This window comes from Oxyura jamaicensis, chromosome 1 (assembly GCF_011077185.1).
Source record: "Oxyura jamaicensis isolate SHBP4307 breed ruddy duck chromosome 1, BPBGC_Ojam_1.0, whole genome shotgun sequence".
In the NCBI taxonomy this organism is placed as follows: Eukaryota; Metazoa; Chordata; class Aves; order Anseriformes; family Anatidae; genus Oxyura; species Oxyura jamaicensis.
The window spans coordinates 123,259,664-123,277,621 of NC_048893.1; the positions used below are offsets into that span (position 1 = coordinate 123,259,664).

A 17,958-nucleotide genomic window follows, 5' to 3' on the forward strand; every position below is an offset into this window, starting at 1 on the left:
GTACATCCAACTTCTGTCAAGCCTACAACTTGTTTGAACCCTCCCCAATGCTGTCTGACCCTCCCCACCCCAAATCATTTCAGTACCCAAACAATCTTTGCTTGTGAAGGCTGAAGAAAAAGTCATTGAATACAACACCCTTTCCTGCTCCATCAGTAAAGAGAGTTTCTTCTCCCCCTTCAGTGGACTACTGTTCTTCATGAGCTTGCTTTTCCAGATGGCATTGCCACAGGTTCTCTTTTTCCCCACAGTGCCCCTCAGCAGTCCTAGCTCCAGCTGGGCTTTGGACATCCTGATTTGACATGACATGCCTAACACTGCTTTTATACTTCTGTTTTGCTGCCTGTCCTCATTACTACCTCTTCTTCACTCCCTTCTTCTGTGCTAATTCACTGAGAAGCTCCCCATCTAGCCATGCAGGCCTCCTGAAACTCCCAGTCTTCTTGCATGGCAAAAGAGTTCATTCCTGAGCTCTCAGTAAGTTGTCCCTAGAAACCCCTCAGCTCTCCTGGGCACCCTTCCCCTTCACAGCAGCTCCCCATGAGGATCCTGCCGTACAATACCTAAACATGACCCCGTCTGCTTCTCCAAAGCCCACAGTCCCAACCCTGCTGCCCACCTTCTGGCCTTCCTCTGGACCCCCACCTGCAGCATCCTGTAGCTGCTGCAGCTGGGGCTGCCCTCTGTGAGCAGAGCTGCCACCAGCTCTGCCCTGCTTGTGAGCAGCAACTCGGGTCAGCCACTGAGCCTGTTCAGCTCCTCTGGCAACTCCATGAGGACCCATCATTGCCCCTGCTGCACAGGAGCCTCCTGGGTTCCTGCCAGCCATTGTGTTGCCCTCCCAGGAGGAGTCTGAAGGGCCAAACCCCCACCCCAGGAAGAGAGCCTGCAAGGAGGAGCCTGCTGCTAGTCTAGCTAGGTCTAGCTGGTGCTCGATCCTGGGGAGCATGCATCCTGCTGCTGTGGGGGAGCATTCTGTGTCTGCAATGCCAGGCACTGCCAGCCACAGCCCCTATTATGCTCATAAGTCCTCACAGTATTTTGCCACTGAGGAGAGCAGCTAGTCTATTTTTAGGAGACCTGTGAGAGTCTTTCTATTGACTTCAGAGAGACTTAATACAATTAAAATAATGCTTAAGAAACCCAGACCTTCAAACCCCTGTCTGAAAACAAAAAGAGCGCCAATCCAAATTACTTTTTATCAATTGCTGATCAAGTTGGAAGATGTTTTATGTGCAATATAGCTTTCCAGTTGTTTTCACTTTAAATTCTTTTCTGACCTGACATCCCTACTCTGTTCAAAGATATATTTTTTAAGCTTTGATACAGCATCTAAGTCTTGGGAGGGAGTGTTGGTGGTTCAACAAAAATAGTATTATACAGAGATTTTTTTTTAGAGTTAAATAACAAAATGACCGTGTCTGTACTATGGCACTTCTAATAAGCACAACTACACTTTGTTCAATCTGTGATTATGAAACCGCTGTTTAGTGAAAGCTCAGATCCATTTGAATGCATTGTGGGGGCAGGGAAGAGTTTTCAGCATAGTGGTAATGGAGCTGTATGTCCCTGACAACAATAGCATGTCTGAGAAATCTCACTCAGGGATAAAAATGGTATAATTATGGGGGGGAAAAAAGGATACATGGCTTGGCACTTGCAGCAGTTTGTCAGGCTGGGTGGCTAAACCAGTACGGTTTGCATCAGTGAGACATGACCTTAATACAAAGTCGCAATACATTGATGTTTTTATAGTACCTGAAATCTCCAGTGCTGAAATTCAGGTCCAAAAATATGGGACATGATAAAAAAGTGGTTACCTTTGAAAGTGTTCTCCTTTGAAAGCCTTTAAGACTCCTTTTTCCACAGGAAAAAAAAAGAGATCCCTGTACTAAGTGTGCAGAGTTGCTGAGTACAGTACACATTGTGTTCTGTCAAATAAAGAATATGGAGAGTGCTGAATTTTAATGCTACCATCTATATTTTTCACTTTCTATAGCATTCTTTTTGATCTTTATAGTCTCCACTCTTCTGATTTTCACTACCAGAAAATCTAATTTTAGAATTAGAGATCTTTATTCCTGAGGATGAAGAATACATCGAAGTGAAGATAGTAATGTGAATATTTATCAGGAATAACTGTCACAGAAATTTAGAAATAGACAGCTTTGCTACCTCAGGTTCAATACACCCTATTCCAGTCACAGGTATCAGCTACCAGAAAGATTTCCTTCCAGAGCTCAGAAGCTGTGTGGTACTTTGCTGTCTGTTGTAGTAGAGTCAAAGTCTGCAGTCCTTAAGTATTGTGAGTTTATGGGTCATGTAGGAATGAACAGATTTTTTCCCTAATGTCTTACTCCTTTGCTTTCAAGATTCTAGGTGAATGGCATTTGCAATGCCACCTCTGTAACATAAGCTCTGTTTATAAGACATTATGTTTTTATTCCCTGCCTTCCCTTAGCCATCTTTATCTGAAACGGACTCTAAATGCTGGCACTTATGCTTCAATACCTGAATCCTGCCAGCAGGAATTTGATTCTGGTATCTATAGGGGTATATTATCTTCTAAATAATTACCTGCCTCTCACAGCAAGCCATTAAAATTCAATTTTAGCTTAGCTTTTGTTCCATCTCTTACAGACACTCGGTGTATTTGCCCAGATAGGCTAGAGTCTAACCCAGGAGCAATGGAATGAGTGCAATTTCCCAGTATATCAGGTTCTACCTATCTAGTGTTACAGGCAAATAACCTATATCATCCTTTTCATAAACCTGCCAGGTTCTCTTTTAGAGCTGTTTAGACTCTGACTTCCCTTATTTCCATGTCTGTTTTAAAAATACAAAGAGTTTTACTGATCTGATGGTTATAAACCTTCTAGCCATCAATCTACATTTATTCAGGGCCAATATATACTCATGTGTTCCTGTACCAGTACTGTTCTTTAGCATAAATGTCTCCCTCTGTTCCAGACATTTTACCTGTTATGCATGCACAGAGAATAACTGTGACCTCTTTCAGCCTTTGAATTTATAAGCTGAGCAAGCTTTCTTCTCTAAAACACTTTTCACTACTGTCATCACTTCTCTGCACCTGTTCCAGTCTGAATGCCCTCTCCCTCAGTCATTGATGCTCAGATAAGTATTGGCAGAGTCACACACACACCTGCATGAGCATGTCTCATTTTTATTAAAATCACCTCAATCGGCACATCTAAGCACTGCACTTCATGGAAGCTTCTCATTAGGGGCTTACAGTCAGATTCTGGTCTGTTAATACAACTCTAAGCAATTTATTCCCTCCATCATTCCCACTCCTACAACACAGCCCAGGATATTTCTGCAAGGAATAATTTCATTCATACAATTTTAGCTATCTAAATGTTAGAGGTCAGGCTCATCAACTTCAAAATAGTTGTCTAAGGCAATTTAGGCAGATAAATCCCACTCTGTGATTCATCCCATCTATCACGCTGTTCATCCCATTCATCTTCAGTGAAATCTCTAGTACAAACATGATATCTAAAACTAAAGGTCATGCAGACTCTGGGACATGTGTGGGCTACATTCCCATGTAAACATCCATCCTTTGCCTAGGACCTTGGGGCCATTTGTCTGTGTCATGCTAGCCCTCTAAGTCCCGTTTCTGTCCACTGTCTCCCCAGTTCTCTCTGAGCTTACATCATCCTCGGCCAATGCAAACAAGTGAAAACCAATGCTCCCAGACTGTCAGTTAGGCTCACCCACCCTATGTAAACACTAACCCCCTTGGCCTTGAATTACCCTACAAGGAACAAATACATGAGACGTATTTTCACAGAAAACATTTAGACTGAGTTAGACAGATGTTGAACTGGATTATAGTAGGATGAATTGGAAGATAGAAATGGGACTTGGAAAGGAAAAATATGGGGACCATTTTTCCTCCTGGTCCTGGAACAAAAGGATGGACAGACCTAGACAGCTTTAAAGTTTGGTGAACTACTCTGGGGAATCCCTGAGAGTACAGGCTGTGGGACAGCTCATGAGCAGTGACCCGACATACAACCACACATAAACTATACCTATATGTACACTTCTATTGCTTGCAGATATCTCAGTATAAGAAAGTTCTCAATTATAACTGACATATTCTACTTTACAATTTTCAGTCAGATGGCGATGTTTATCTACATTACCATCAAAATGTGCTAAAGATGTCCTAGAAGAGCCAATAGTTTTTAATCATGATTAACTCTGACTCTCCATCCTAGAGAAAGTTTTTTGAAAGTATGTTGTCTCAATGCATCTGAAAAGAGGGCATTAGATATCTTTTACAGAACAATAGAAGCTCATAAAACTGGGATAGCTCTGAAATTTTTATTCTGTCATGGTCCATGCAACCACCTGGCACAATTACATCATAAGTGCTATGATGAGCATTTTGATGCTCGCATCTATTTAATTTTGGCAAGTCCTTGATTGCAGCCTTTTGTATGGAGGCAGTTCCTGGTGCTTAAAAGCTGCAGCTAGGAACTGTGATAGACAGTAAATCTAACTGATTTTGAGTTGGGAACAATAGCTGTAATGAAGATTTGCATTTTTAAAGGCATGTAATTAACACCAGTATTAGCTTCTTCCTCTAGCTAAAAAAGTCAAGCTCAACTACCTTTTGCTGAACTTTTGTTGGGTTTTGTATTTCTTTCACTTTGCTGACAAGTATAAAGCATGCAGATCAGCTGCTGCCCAGGTACTATTTTGAATATTGCTCATAGAAATGGTTAGTGTGTGAGAGAGAAGCGGCAGGACAAATCAGTAGATGTGCTAGGAATCAACAATATAAATAGTTTATTTCAGGACCAGATATGGGGTACTCAGATTACAAAACCTGGGCCTTCCTCTGTTTTGTAAAACAAAATTACACTCTTATAGGGCAAGAAGAATTTTTCTTCCATAGTTTCTTCAAGTTGTATTTTGCAAGAATGTTTAACTAATATATACAGTGCCAAAAAAGGAAGTTATCCCTTATGTTCTCCCAGTCTTAAGATGTAGAAATCCAATGAAGCATGCACCTCAATCCAATTATTACAATTTTCTAAACATTGTCAAATATGAAATAGAATATTATTATTATTCTAGACAAAGTACTAAATCATACGGTTTTGAACAGCTTAAAAGCCATCTATTCCCCTGTTGTGGCTTAACCCGGCTGGCAGCTAAACACCACACAGCCGTTCGCTCACCCTCCCCCCTCCCTCTCTGGGATGGGGGAGAGAAACGGGAAAGTGAAGCCTGTGGGTTGAGATAAAGACAGTTCATTAAAATAGGAAATATAATAATAATGTGTATGAAACAAGCGGTGCACAATGCAATTGCCCACCACCCGCTGACTGATGCCCAGCCCAACCCCAAGCAGCCGGCCCCCCACCCCGGCTATCCACCCCTATATATTGTTCAGCATGACGCCAGATGGCATGGAATACCCCTTTGGCCAGTTTGGGTCAGCTGCCCTGGGTCTGTCCCCTCCCAGCTCTTGCTGCACCCCCAGCCTGCCTGCTGGCAGGACAGAGTGAGAAGCTGAAAAGTCCTTGGCTTAGTGTAAGCACTGCTCTGCCACAATTAAAACATCAGCATGTTATCAGCACTCTTCGCATCCTAATCCAAAACATAGCACCCTACCAGCTACTAGGAGGAAAAATAACTCTGTCCTAACTGAAACCAGGACATCCCCAAAAGGCTGTATTCTTATTTCTTGCTATGTTGTTTGATTCTTGTAGATAATATTTCTTGGGCTGAAATCTTCTTTAGCTTTTCTACTAAGCTCAGTAACTGTTAGTAGTAAAGCATGAGTATTCTCTGGGCCAGATCCTGAGGCTTCTAATCAAGATTTATTTGATTCTTCATCAGATAAAAGGATGAAGAGCTTCCCATGAGCTTTCAGTGGTCTTTGCATTTAGAAAGCCCAGTATATAGGCCACTTTGTAGGATGCAGAGCAACTAATGTGAAAAGCTCACCAAGGAGTATGCCAAGTTAAGAAGCAAAGCTAAGAATGAACGTTTGAGATGACAGTGTGGGATGGGAAACAAAGCCTCTCCTAGTTTAGTTTATGACACACAGCTCTTGATACCTGGAAATTTCAGTTCTCTCTGGTAAAGTCCTTTACCAGTCCATGAGCAAAAAGAAGCATTCATTAATACTTAACCATTGCCAGCTGGAAAAGAAACACTGGGTCATTTTCACAGAAACTGTGTTTGCTGGTATAGTGCATTTAGGCCATATACCATGCTCCATCAGCCTAATGCATTTTCTCACCCTTGTGGATGACCCAGTACAGTATTTAGAACAAAATTAATCTGACCATGGATTCACCCTGTCCTGAATCTTCAGGGATTCCTAAAACAGGGTTAGATCAGACTCCTCCAATCTGCAGCATTAGGATGAGTCTTCTCCACACCATCCGAAAAATGACCATGCCCACGTTGAGTATAGAGACAATGTTTTTTAACTACATGGTGTTATACTAGGCAGTTGTTTTGACAGCTATTGCAAAGCTCCTAAATTGAAGGATACTATGCAGCAATCTTCTAGGTCTGGATGAAGATTGCTGATTTAAAAGTTAAAAATTTAGATTGAGTTTTGCTACTGTAGGGATTTATTTGAATTATGCCTATAGTTTCAAAGGGAATATTACTGTATTCATTGTTTTAATGCATTAGTACATTATCTTTCCATGTATTTAAATTACACATTTTCGTTAGTTTTAACAGTTCGTTTATAAGAAGATACATTGTACAATTGAAATTAATCCCAGTTGTAGAGGGAAGAGTAATAAAAGAATATTGCCATACAAAAGAACATTGCTAAGGTTGTTGCAACATCAGTTTCTAGAATTCCACATTTATTTCCTACAGAAATACTCAGACCTATTATTAAAATGCATGCACATAATTAAAACTATGACAAAAAAAAGAAAAAAAAAATATTGAGTCCATTAGAATTTAGAAATATGGCAGCACGTTTATTTTTCTGCGTTGTCCTGAAGCCTAACAAAAAGGTGAAAAAACAGCAAGAGTAGTTCCCAACCTAAACTCTAGAAGGAGAAACGGAAAACAAATAAGGTAAACGCAAAAAATATGATTAGGTCTGATATTAAATAACTTCTAAGGATCACAGAAAAATAAAGTGAAACTAAGGCAACACTACTTAAACATCCTGAGGAAAACCACAGGGCTGAAACAATCTGTATCTTTTTGTTATTATTTCTTGTGTATGTTCTTCCTTGCTATAAATATTTAGAGCCTTTCATTGCTGTTAAATGTGCCTTTTTTTTTTTTTTTTTGATAATGACCACAATTCCATTTTGCTTAGGAGATACAGTGGTAGACAAAGGTTTAAAAGCCCAGGAGATGAAAAGTGGTTAAAACAGGTGGAGCCCCTCTCATCTTCCACCAGCAGAGGACTAGGGCTCCAAGTAGTTAAATAAAGAAGGAGAGTCAAAAAGAAAGTTATGTTCTTAGGAAGAGTCTCTGCTAGCTGCTACTTTGCCAGTCCAAACTAAACTGCAACCCCTTTAATTCAAAATATATGTAAAGTATATAATGTAGACATCAAAAAATATTCATTGTGGGCAAGGTAAATTCTGCCCCAACCTCAGAGGTACATGGAAAACAAAAGATAATGAAGTCAGAGCACTCTAGTGTTCAAAATGGGACCATTTACACACAGACTTCTTCACTTCAGCTTGAAGAGACATTAGGGGTGAGGCCAAGAGAGAAAAATAAAAACATGGGAGCAATGGATCAGCAGCCAGCCCATCTCTCACTGACACCACTGGTTCTCAGCCTTACCACTACAGTTAAGGTCATCTCTGCAATGTGGTCCAGTATGAAAACAGAATTCAACATGGGCATTCAACAGGGCAACACTGCCAAAACCTTGCAAATCCTTGTTTTATACCACATCTGCTCTGTAACAAAGAAGTGCAGTTACTTCAGACCCTTTATTTCCTTTCTCCTTCCTGCATATGAGTACCTATATCTGCTACAAAGGCGGTGGATATTTAAAACACCAATCTTATGGCCAAATAGTTGAAATAAACATAGCTACTTCACTTCAGACCTAACAAGTGAGTCAGCAGTCAGAGCCTATTTCCCCTGCTGAAGTCAGAAAACAAATTAAGCTGACAGTGTGCCTGCAATGGTGATGCCATCACTGTGTGAGGAGTTATTTTCTGTCTCCACAGCACTGGTAGAGGAGAAACAAACATGAGAGAAAGAGAAGATTAACTTTCTCTCATGCCTGCTCCTAATATATTTGCTTGTACCTCCACTCCTTCAGAGTAGGTATTTTTTTCAATTGTCATTATGTGCCTGAAAGTACACAAGCATTTTTCAAAGACTTGCAATTGAATATGATTTATTTATTTATTTATTTATTTATTTATTTATTTATTTTTAGGGAGCTACATATACCCCAGGTTTAGAGCAATTTTAGCTTTGTATTAAGTGGGAACATCTCCTTCAAATACTTCAGAATTTCTAAATAAAACTGGGAAGGGCTTAAACTGATTGCCAAAAAGTCCAAAACTGACCTTACTTAGGGTCTGTCAGTCTTTAGATACCCACTGTGTCAGCCCTGAAGGACAACATAGAATGTGGCTCTACATCTGGCAAAATCTCTCTCCAAAGCGCACTCACTGCTTTTAAAGTGGAGGTGGAAAGGCTTCTGCTTTTTGACAGTACTGAAGCCATGCTTTGAAGAGTTTACTGTCTAACTTTGGAAAAATACAGTTTCTGGGACAGCGGCTGAAAGACACTGTTGAGCTGGATACAAGAAGACTTGAGGGAATTTGGGGAAAAGCAGGGCTTTTTACGTGAGAGGCCTGAAGCACAGAGTGACATAAAAAATGCATGAGGCTGAGAAACACAAGAGACAAAGCAGGAAATAAGGATATGAAACCATGAAAAAGGTAAAGGATAAAATGAGATAACTGCACTAAGCCAGGGACAGAATTCTGCTGGGCCACGGAGCTGAACCTGGGTAAGGAGCAGAAGGAAGTGAAGAGGCAGAAATGACAAGAGAGATCAGAGAAGGCCAGCTTTGTTGGTGAGTGATGAGAGATGAGGAGAGCCTTGCAACAACAGGGCTGCAATTTCTGGCAGCAGCAATAGGCAGGAAATGCTGAATTGCAAATACACAGCTCATGAAGGCACACGATTTAATGAAAAGCTGATGACCTGACATTGAGGATTAGAGAAGTTTCTTGTATGGCAGGTGGGAAGCTATTAAAATAAAGGGTTTGGGTGTGAAAAGAGGAAACCAAGTTTTGGACACACTGCATGCAACAAGGAGATAGGTGAGAATAAAGATGACTGGACAAGGAAAGAGGAATGTGGTAAGTGAAGAAATAGATGTGCACAAGGTGGGTGGGTGAACAGGGAGAGCAGGTAACCTGCTTCTTCTGCCAAGTGCCAACTTGGGGCTGCCTGTGAGAGATGAAGAATACCTCAAGAGGAACACAAAAGTGAAGTTAAGAGAACCAGGACTGTATTCAGAAGATAAAATGGGAGAAACTTGCAGAGGATTAAGAGGACTGAGAAAAGGCAGTCGGAGCTGGCTGGAAGGAAATTAGTGACAGATTTCCTGCTTGTCTCCAAGGAAAAATAAACCCAGTGTGGAATGTAACCCTTTAAACAAGAGCATTGGTGTGTCACTAATGTAAAAGGAGTTTTTGTGGACTAAAGTGGACAAATTTTGTAATATAGACAAGTGGTTCTTTTAAGGAGCTCATAAAGGATCTCTTTGTCTTTAGGAACTATTAAAACGAAAAAAAAAAAAAAATCTGTAGCAATGACATTAATAATTAAAGAATCCTTGCAACAGACTAATTCAGCCCTCTCTGGAGATGGCCATCTTATTGCAATTTGCACTCTCTCTTAACCAACGTCATTAGTAGTGGTTCTAGAAAGCACAAAGGAACAAGACACTGAAATACTGCAGGAACACTGTCAACACTGATCAAAGCCCTTGTCGTAGTTTTTATTCAACTAGGGCAAGCAGCTCATTTGTGCTCAGCATAGAGGCATTCATTCGGCTAAAGCGGGCAAAATAACGTCATTCCTTCCTGAAAATTGTGATTTTTTAAAATAGCTTCTTTGAAGCCGAAGTTTCATTTTTGCTACAAGTGAATCAGTAGGGGAGAAATATGATCCTGACAACCTGCTTAATCCCTTCTACTGTCTGTGGTGATTTAATACCACTCTATTAACTTGTAGGCCCACTCATGGCTGAAAATTTGGTTCTTACTGCAAACATTTAGCTGAAGCCACTGGACATTTTATCTGGTTGTAATTGATTTAATGAGACACCGAATGGATGTTTGCTTCATTAATCTTGTATCAAGTGACTCTAAAAAGGAAAACATTGGCACATCTCTACAACTGCTTAGAGCATCCCTATGGTTTATCACTGTTAACATACCAGCATTTCCAATTTCCTGTGATTCACTAAATACTGACACAAAAATTTGTATTTGGAATTACCTGGCTATTAATTTTCAAGGCACAACTGATCCTTACATGATCTCTAGAACTGTTTTGTGCTTTTTCCTCTTCCCTGTTTAAACAGCCCTCACCTATTCTCAGCATCCCTTTTCCTTTTCCTCCTGCATATTGCTCTGCCTTCCATTTTACTTACTGGAATGACCAAAAAGTCAAAAGCCTTCCACAGCCTCCCCTCCTCCACCTGAAGTATCTTGTGTGATCTAGGACTGGGTCAAGTCCATACCACTTATTAGCTTAAGCACACCATAATTCAGAGCCTTTTACAGCTCAAACAGCACAGACTTTATAGTTTCTGACTCATCTGTCGCACACGTACATTTTTGCAACACCGCAGCTCCAAATAAGGGACCACATCAAAAAACACAGCAATCAGCTGCTCTGCAATACTGCATAAAATTTGATGCCTCCTCATCTTGCTAGTCCTTTTGGCAAGGCAGCGACTCTGAAGCAAGTCTTTGCTCCATCAGAAAAGGCAAAGAGGGTCAACACAGCAGGGGCAAAGCGTGTAACCCATGAGGGGGACAGGGATGTTTCAGACACTATGCTTCTCTTCAGTCCTTCCAGAAATTGAGATGATTTCCATCACATTCATTCCTCCCTTTCAGTAAGCTCTGGTTTTGGGCGACAGAAATGAGTACTCACTGTGGGACTGTGTCATCACAAGGTCCTGAAACTACTGCTGGAGGTCTAAAATGTCCATATTCAGAATAGGCATCTGCCCTTCACATCAGTAAATCACCCAAGGGGCCCATAATCCTGCTGGAAGGAAGAGTGCCTCCACTGTTTGGAGTTTGCCAACCCCTACTTGGGTTGTGAGTCGTGAAAAAACACTTCAGGGTATGTCAGTCATCAGTGACATTTCTTATTCGCAGAAGACACATCAACTAGGTGTGGGAGTGAATCAGTCACATATCTGAATTACAGCGAGGCCGGGGCTCACAACAGGAGTTCCCAGCTGCAAGGGAACAGTAGACACCATAGAAGCAGTTGGGGAAAATACCATGCCCTGTACACCAGGTACAATGACAACCCCTAGTGATTTGCATTTGATGATGTTACAGGTTTTATTTTTATACTGGAGAGAATTTATGGACAAGGTGTCTGGCTACAAACCTGCCCCCCCCTCAGAAAGGCACTGCTTGGTTTTCTACGGGGAAAAAGACAAGGCACAACTGTGAGATGCTGGTGAAAGAGTGAGTGAACAATCCAGAGGAAACATGCAGACCTCTTACCATTGCAAAGAAACAGGGGTAGCAAACTGTCTGTGTAGGTCTGATCACTTTAACAGCAGATATCCCAGAAGAGATTAGCAGACTGCTGGGAATGAGGATCAGGTGTTGTTCAACGTGATAAAGGATAGATGTTAGCTCAGTCAGGAGAATCCTTTTGTGTATAATTAAGGGGCAGGAAAGAGAAAATAAAGCTTTCTGGATCTAAAAGGGATTCTTGGCTAAGAGACACTGGATAATCTATAAAAGGAAGTGAGGAGTTAGATTGTTAGAGCAGATGATTTGGTGGGTAGCTTTTGAAGAGACACAGTAACAGGGGAGGATATTAACACAATTTAACTGGGAGAGGGCTATAGATTAAAATCAGGAAATTGAGGTAGCACTGTTACAACAAAGAAGAGTTGGATAAACTGTGTTTTTCTTGTCAGTAGCCTCTTTAAATCAGACCTAATTCGATAACAATAACAGAAGGGTATGTGATCTTTAAACTCCTAGGTCTGGGGGAGGAGGGAGGAGACAGGCAGTATATATATATACAGCACTGTGGCCTCCTCTGGGCCTGGTGTGTTTTATAGCAGTGACTTGTGAGGCTGACAAGTTTGTTACTGTTATACCAGCCTTGTATAAATACAATAGAGTCTCATATTCTACTTCCATCAACTTTGTATCTTTGTGTTTGTGAACAGCTAGCCTGTGTAATATGTAACCCAGCAGAACCCTGACCCACAGAGACTGATCCTTGTTTATACTGTACCATTTCCTTTTTGTGTCAAAATACCACAATCTGAAATTTGGGTATTTTTCTCAACGTCCCACCATAACAGAGTGGTAACTTGAACTCAGTATATGATAGCAGGTTTCCTTGTAAGACTTTGAAGCTCAGCAAAAGCTTTCTCAAGTTCTGCGGTGAACAGGATAAGCATTGTCACTTGGAAGATAAATCTGAGCTATCCGTATGTACAGAAACACTAAAATGAGAACATATGTTGGAGACAGGTAATGAGACCTATTTTATTGAATTCCACATTTCCACTCAGGATATAGAAACCACAGGCACAATATTTCCTGCTAGTACTGTAACCACAGATAAAACTCAGATCAGCAATACCAAAAAGTCTGATCCATTATGCTTTACTCTTGCAATATTAGTGTACTGTGATATAAACATATATATGCATACACAGAAAAGCTAGAGTTTTAAGTGGTGAGTCAGATACCACATCCCTAATATAGGTAGGATTTAGAAGTATTCTTATTGTCATTATCGTATCTTCGTTTTCAGGATCAGAACTTCAAAGAAAAGCCTGCCAGAGGAAATTGTAGGAAATGTTTGCATTCCAGTACAATTCCATCATCCAGGGGCCTGTAACAGCAAAAGCACCCTTCAGCAGATCTTTTTATTTTTTTTTTTTGCAAGGCCAGGTCAGGTCTTTATCCACAATAGTTGTTCACTTCAGTTTTTTTCCCTTTTTAATTCTCGGTTATAACTCTCTGTAACCCTGGTTCACGTAGACGATTCTATACATATGGGGGCAGACTACATGACTTCTGGTGCCTCTGCTACAGCAACTCACACCAGCTGGGAACTTCTTTCAGCACTTCGTTTCTCTCCCTGATCTTCATCAGCTCTCCAAACATCAATGAAACCATGCTTTCAATATCCCAATGAGGTTAAGGAGACGTTGCTTATATTTGCATCCAAAGCACAGAGCAACCAGTTCTAATTACCACTACGGCTTCCTTATTCTATTCTGGCAGGATGTATTTACTCTTCCCCAATCAAGGCCTCTTCACTCTTTTGAAAACATCATTAAGAAAGATTAAGCGTCCTTAGATGAATCTCATCTATATTAAGTGACTTACCAAATTACACAATTGTCCTTTGTGATCTGCTAGGAACTGAATTCAGGTGTCCTGAGAGCCAGAGAATCTTCCTCTGCAAGCTAAATAAACAAATTGTACTGATTTTTCTTTAACTCCTCAGATGTTTTTTCCATGTAAATTTGAACAGTAACTTCTGTGTATTTTTGTGCATTAAATTCAAATTATATGCTTCAGTACTATGATCATAATACCTACAACTGAACTTCAATTTGCACTTTCAGAATGCATTTACCCTTTCATATCTTATCCACTGTAATCAGAACATACTGCACAATAATACACACCTCATACACTACACCTTCTGTATGAGCGTGGAATTTGTGGGTTTTGTTGCCATAATTTCAGATTTCTATGTGGTTCCCTCCCTTTCATTCATATTTTATAAATGCAAGTTCTAGCTTCCAATTGCTACTCTGATAGCAATACTAGCAAACTAAACCTGTTTTATACTTACTAATTGTTCTTCTGGGGGTATGACTATGGTGATTTACTAACTTTGCCATAAATTTTGCCTTAAATGCAAAGAGGAAGTAGATGTATTAGATGCCACTGGAAATAAGTAAAGTTCCCCAATTTCTACGACTCACAAGTAGTATCTCCCCTTTCAATACAGTGTGATTTTAGATTTGGTAGAAGTAATATTAAAAAAAATAATAATAATGGTGCAGCTTGTGAAGCTCGCCTAATTCATATGTTGACAGGTTAACAAGATTTTATACAGTACTGTATTTCAGTGCCATATGCTACTTCTTCCTAATGAATGTGATCACTTTTTTTCTGGTGCAATGCATGTACAACATCTGTGTGGATGCAAAATTATTGCAACCACTTATGCAAAGGTGAAACCAACCCTTGCTGAGTCTGGTGACAGAGTTAATAGCAGTGACTATATTCAAGCGGTGATAGCTGTGCTTTGAGGAAATGAAGGTAAAAGTAAAGGTCTGCTGCCATGGGTGAAACAAAGATCTTGCTTTAGCCTGAGACAAAAGGAATGAAACACAGGAGCTGCTGTCTTGAGGCAAAATATCTTCAGTATCTTACTTCTCACTGTGAGGACAATCCAACTCTGAGCGTAGCAGGATCTGAAAGATGGAATGCCCTACATCTCCCAGAGATTAACTGCTGTGTTTCTCTTCCCCGTGGAGAAAATTTCAAGATAATTTTCTTGCCCCAAAGTCTGTTCTTGCAAGGTAACTCCTATTAAAATCCAAATGCAACTTCTTGCCTTACAAAATTTAAATGTGTGGTGTGATAATACTCAAACCCCCAAACAATGAAATGGCATAATTCTGCCTACCCTCTGCACTTCTGTGCCTGAGAAAAGGTCATACTTCTACTGTTTGCAGTCCTCCTATATGCTACCACATAAGATCTTTGCCCATGTTTTTCTGGATTCGATGACTGCATACATGAAGAGACAGAAAATGACCAACATATAAAATTTAGAGTAACACCTGAAATGTAACACCTAATCTCCTTAAAAGAGTTTCAAATTCAAACAAGTAATTCAGAACAGGTACCTATGGCAGGAAAGGACAGGACAAGTATGAAAGAAAAAGAGATCATGGAAACTTTCATTTAGAGGAAAAAAATCTCCATATAAAGAGGGATTGCTTGAACTATGTTAAATGACAGCTTTGTTAATATCTTGTTCGATTGTGATTGCCACCTTCCAGGTGACCAGATTCTTTTCTCTAACAGCAAGTCTCAGATGTGTGTACCTGATAGTTGATGCAGGTACAAAATAATGTGCATAAAGCGAGTTATGCCTCTGAAGGAACAGAAATTGGTATTTCCAGAAGGATGTTGGGAAACCTTTTTTCTTCATGGACTTTTACAGGAATTCAAAAATCCTGATTTGTGTGTCAAATGCTGTATGGCTGCTGTGAATATGAGCTTTCTATTCAATGTTCCAGAAGCCAGCTTGAGACTAAAGTGACTTGGTGCTAATAAAACTACAAAAAAAAAAAAAAAAAAAAAAAAAAGAAAAGTCCTTGCTATAAGCTAAGCTTGAAGGCTGCCAAGCACTACTTAATTGTCCAGTTTTTTGTTACCTTGCTCTAAATTTCAAACAAACAACCGGCCAGAGTTTTACAAATTGCCCATGTTTTTGAAGGAAGCCGTCCTGAATTCTCTTCAGCCTTTAACTCAAATTTCAATAGGGTTGTGTTGTAAGGGTTTTTTTTGTTTGTTTGGTTTGGTTTTATTTGGTTTGGGGTTGGTTTTAGTTGTTTTGCTGTTGTTTTGCTGCGGTGGTGGTTTTGTTTGTTTTGTGTGTTTGTTTTGTTGCTTGAGGACAGCAGAGAAGACAAAAGCAGTAGAATTAGATTTTACCTAGATCTACTCTCCGGTCTAACTCACCACGTGGCAGCACAAGCAATTGCACCACTTCAAAAGGGAGGGTGATGCAAGTGAACAGGCAGTGAGCAAGGGGAGGGCACAGCTGCTTCTCCTGGCAGTAGCAAAGGCTTAAAGGGATCGTTCAACTATGACCTTTTACTCCAGACATGAAAGTCTCTCAGCTGAAGTCTGATTCACCATGAGCAACTCCCCATCTACTCCTTTGTACCTCTTTGTAGACAGATATTTACGCTTACATGAATATAAAGTGGGATGAAAAAAACACTACCCAGCAGAAACGGAAGTAGCCTGTGTTCACCACAATGACGTGTGCGTGGACAGGACATGCATTTGTGCACACACAAACAAACTGATTTTTAACTACCAGCACTATAGCCACGCCACACACACATACCAGAAAAAGTTAAAAGTTTTTTTTTTTAAAAAAAAAAGTAAAGAATGTTAACTGCTATCATAGATGGAACAGTACGAGTTACCTGTAAAATCTGGACATACTTTGGTACAGCGGGGGCTGTTGAAAATGAAATAGCCCTCTCAAACACTGAGACCTCTGGCTTTGATAACAAGATGTTTGACATCCGTACCCATCTTCAGTTGCTGGTCTAATGTTTCAAGGATTCTTCTGCGTCATCCAAAGTATCTGATGTTGCAAAAGGATGGGTGTTTATTACAGTGCTCAACATCTTAAGAGAATCGTATAAGACTGCATACATTTCTGAATCTCAGAATACGTTTAAGTCAACTGTTTGTGTACTAGCTAGCAGCTGAGGATAAAAAGGAGTAAAATAAGCCCTCCTTTCAGAACCCGTGGGGCTTTTTGACAGCTTTATCTTCATGTCTCCTGGCCTGCAGAAATATGACTTACCTGCTTTGAGGTAACTCTTACTCATACAGCCCAACCGCCGCTTCAACGGCATTGATTTAAAAGCAGATTTCTGCATCTTAATTCCTTTCCCTCTTTGCCTAATGGTACTCTGCACAGCGCTACGTCTCCCTCTCTTGCCTCCAGCTTCTCCATCCACTCATCTGTTTACACAAACAAACTTTTAGCCAGCCCCCCCGACACAGCACGTATCCCAGCTCATTTGCCTGAGCAGTGTCAGCCCTCGGCCGGGCTTTCCGACAGCCCTGGAAGTTACGGCTCGGCTTTCACCGCACTTAGCGGCAGGGAGGGCACAACCCTACGGCGTGCTGCCTACAGAGGCAGGGCACAACCGCGCAGCGAGGCACGGACCTCGGGGAGCCCCAGCCCGGGTGTCTAACGGGTGGGGGACCAACGGGGACGCCGGGACCGACCCGGGCCTCCTGCGGGCCCCGGCAGCGCTTCGCCACCGCCTCGCCCCCGGCACCTGCGGGCGCTGAGGGCCGGCGGGGGCCGCCCCCCGGCGGGGCGCGCAGGCGCCGCTGGGCGGGCAGGTAGGGGCCGGGCGCCATGTTGTGAGCGGAAGCCGTGCCCGAGCGGCTGGGCCGGGGGGAGGGCGGAAGCGCGGCCCCGCCTGGCGGCGGGGAGGGACGGAGGGACAGCGGCTGTGGGCACCGCTCGCCGCCGGAGCCGCCGCCGCTACCGAGCCGCCGCCGCCGCCGCCGTAGCGAGATCCGGCCGGGGCGTCCCGCGCCCTGCCGTAGGGCTCGCCGCCCCCGGCCCGCGAGGAAGCGGAGCGCGGAGGCTGCGGGAGCGGCGCGGGGAAGATGCCCCTGGCTCAGCTGGCGGACCCCTGGCAGAAGATGGCTGTGGACAGCGCGGCCGAGAGCGGCGCGGAGGTACGGGCGGGGGGGCTGCGAGGGGGTCGGGGCGGGGGGAAAGTTGCAGGAGGGGGGCCGGGAGCCGGCACCGGGCTGCTCCCGGCCCGCGCCCTCCCCTTCCGCCCCCTGCCCCGGCGGGGACCGACCTGCGGCCGGCCTCGGCCCTTTTGTTCCGCTGCGGGGGCTGGGAACGGCCCCGAGG

General features: G+C 42.2%; 1 protein-coding gene and 1 long non-coding RNA gene across 5 annotated transcripts in view; one reads left to right on the forward strand and one right to left on the reverse strand.

Moving 5' to 3' along the window:
• Nucleotides 1-12,729, reverse strand: part of LOC118163007 — a 71,497-nt gene extending 58,768 nt beyond the window's left edge. For 2 of the 3 annotated variants that reach the window (XR_004748842.1, XR_004748805.1), the window contains exons 1-2: nt 12,523-12,729; nt 1,759-1,931 (exon numbers count right to left, since the gene is read on the reverse strand). This is a non-coding gene — a long non-coding RNA (uncharacterized LOC118163007). The remainder of the gene's footprint in view (nt 1-1,758; nt 1,932-12,522) is intronic. The other variant, XR_004748820.1, reaches the window with a different exon arrangement.
• A 4,754-nt stretch (nt 12,730-17,483) lies between these two features.
• The window catches only part of RPS6KA3 (ribosomal protein S6 kinase A3), a 76,816-nt gene continuing 76,341 nt past the window's right edge, over nt 17,484-17,958 (forward strand). Inside the window, exon 1 of one of the 2 annotated variants that reach the window (XM_035320706.1) lies at nt 17,484-17,774. In XM_035320706.1, the coding sequence (XP_035176597.1) occupies nt 17,703-17,774 (72 nt within the window). In that variant the 5' untranslated portion in view covers nt 17,484-17,702. The remainder of the gene's footprint in view (nt 17,775-17,958) is intronic. The other variant, XM_035320628.1, reaches the window with a different exon arrangement.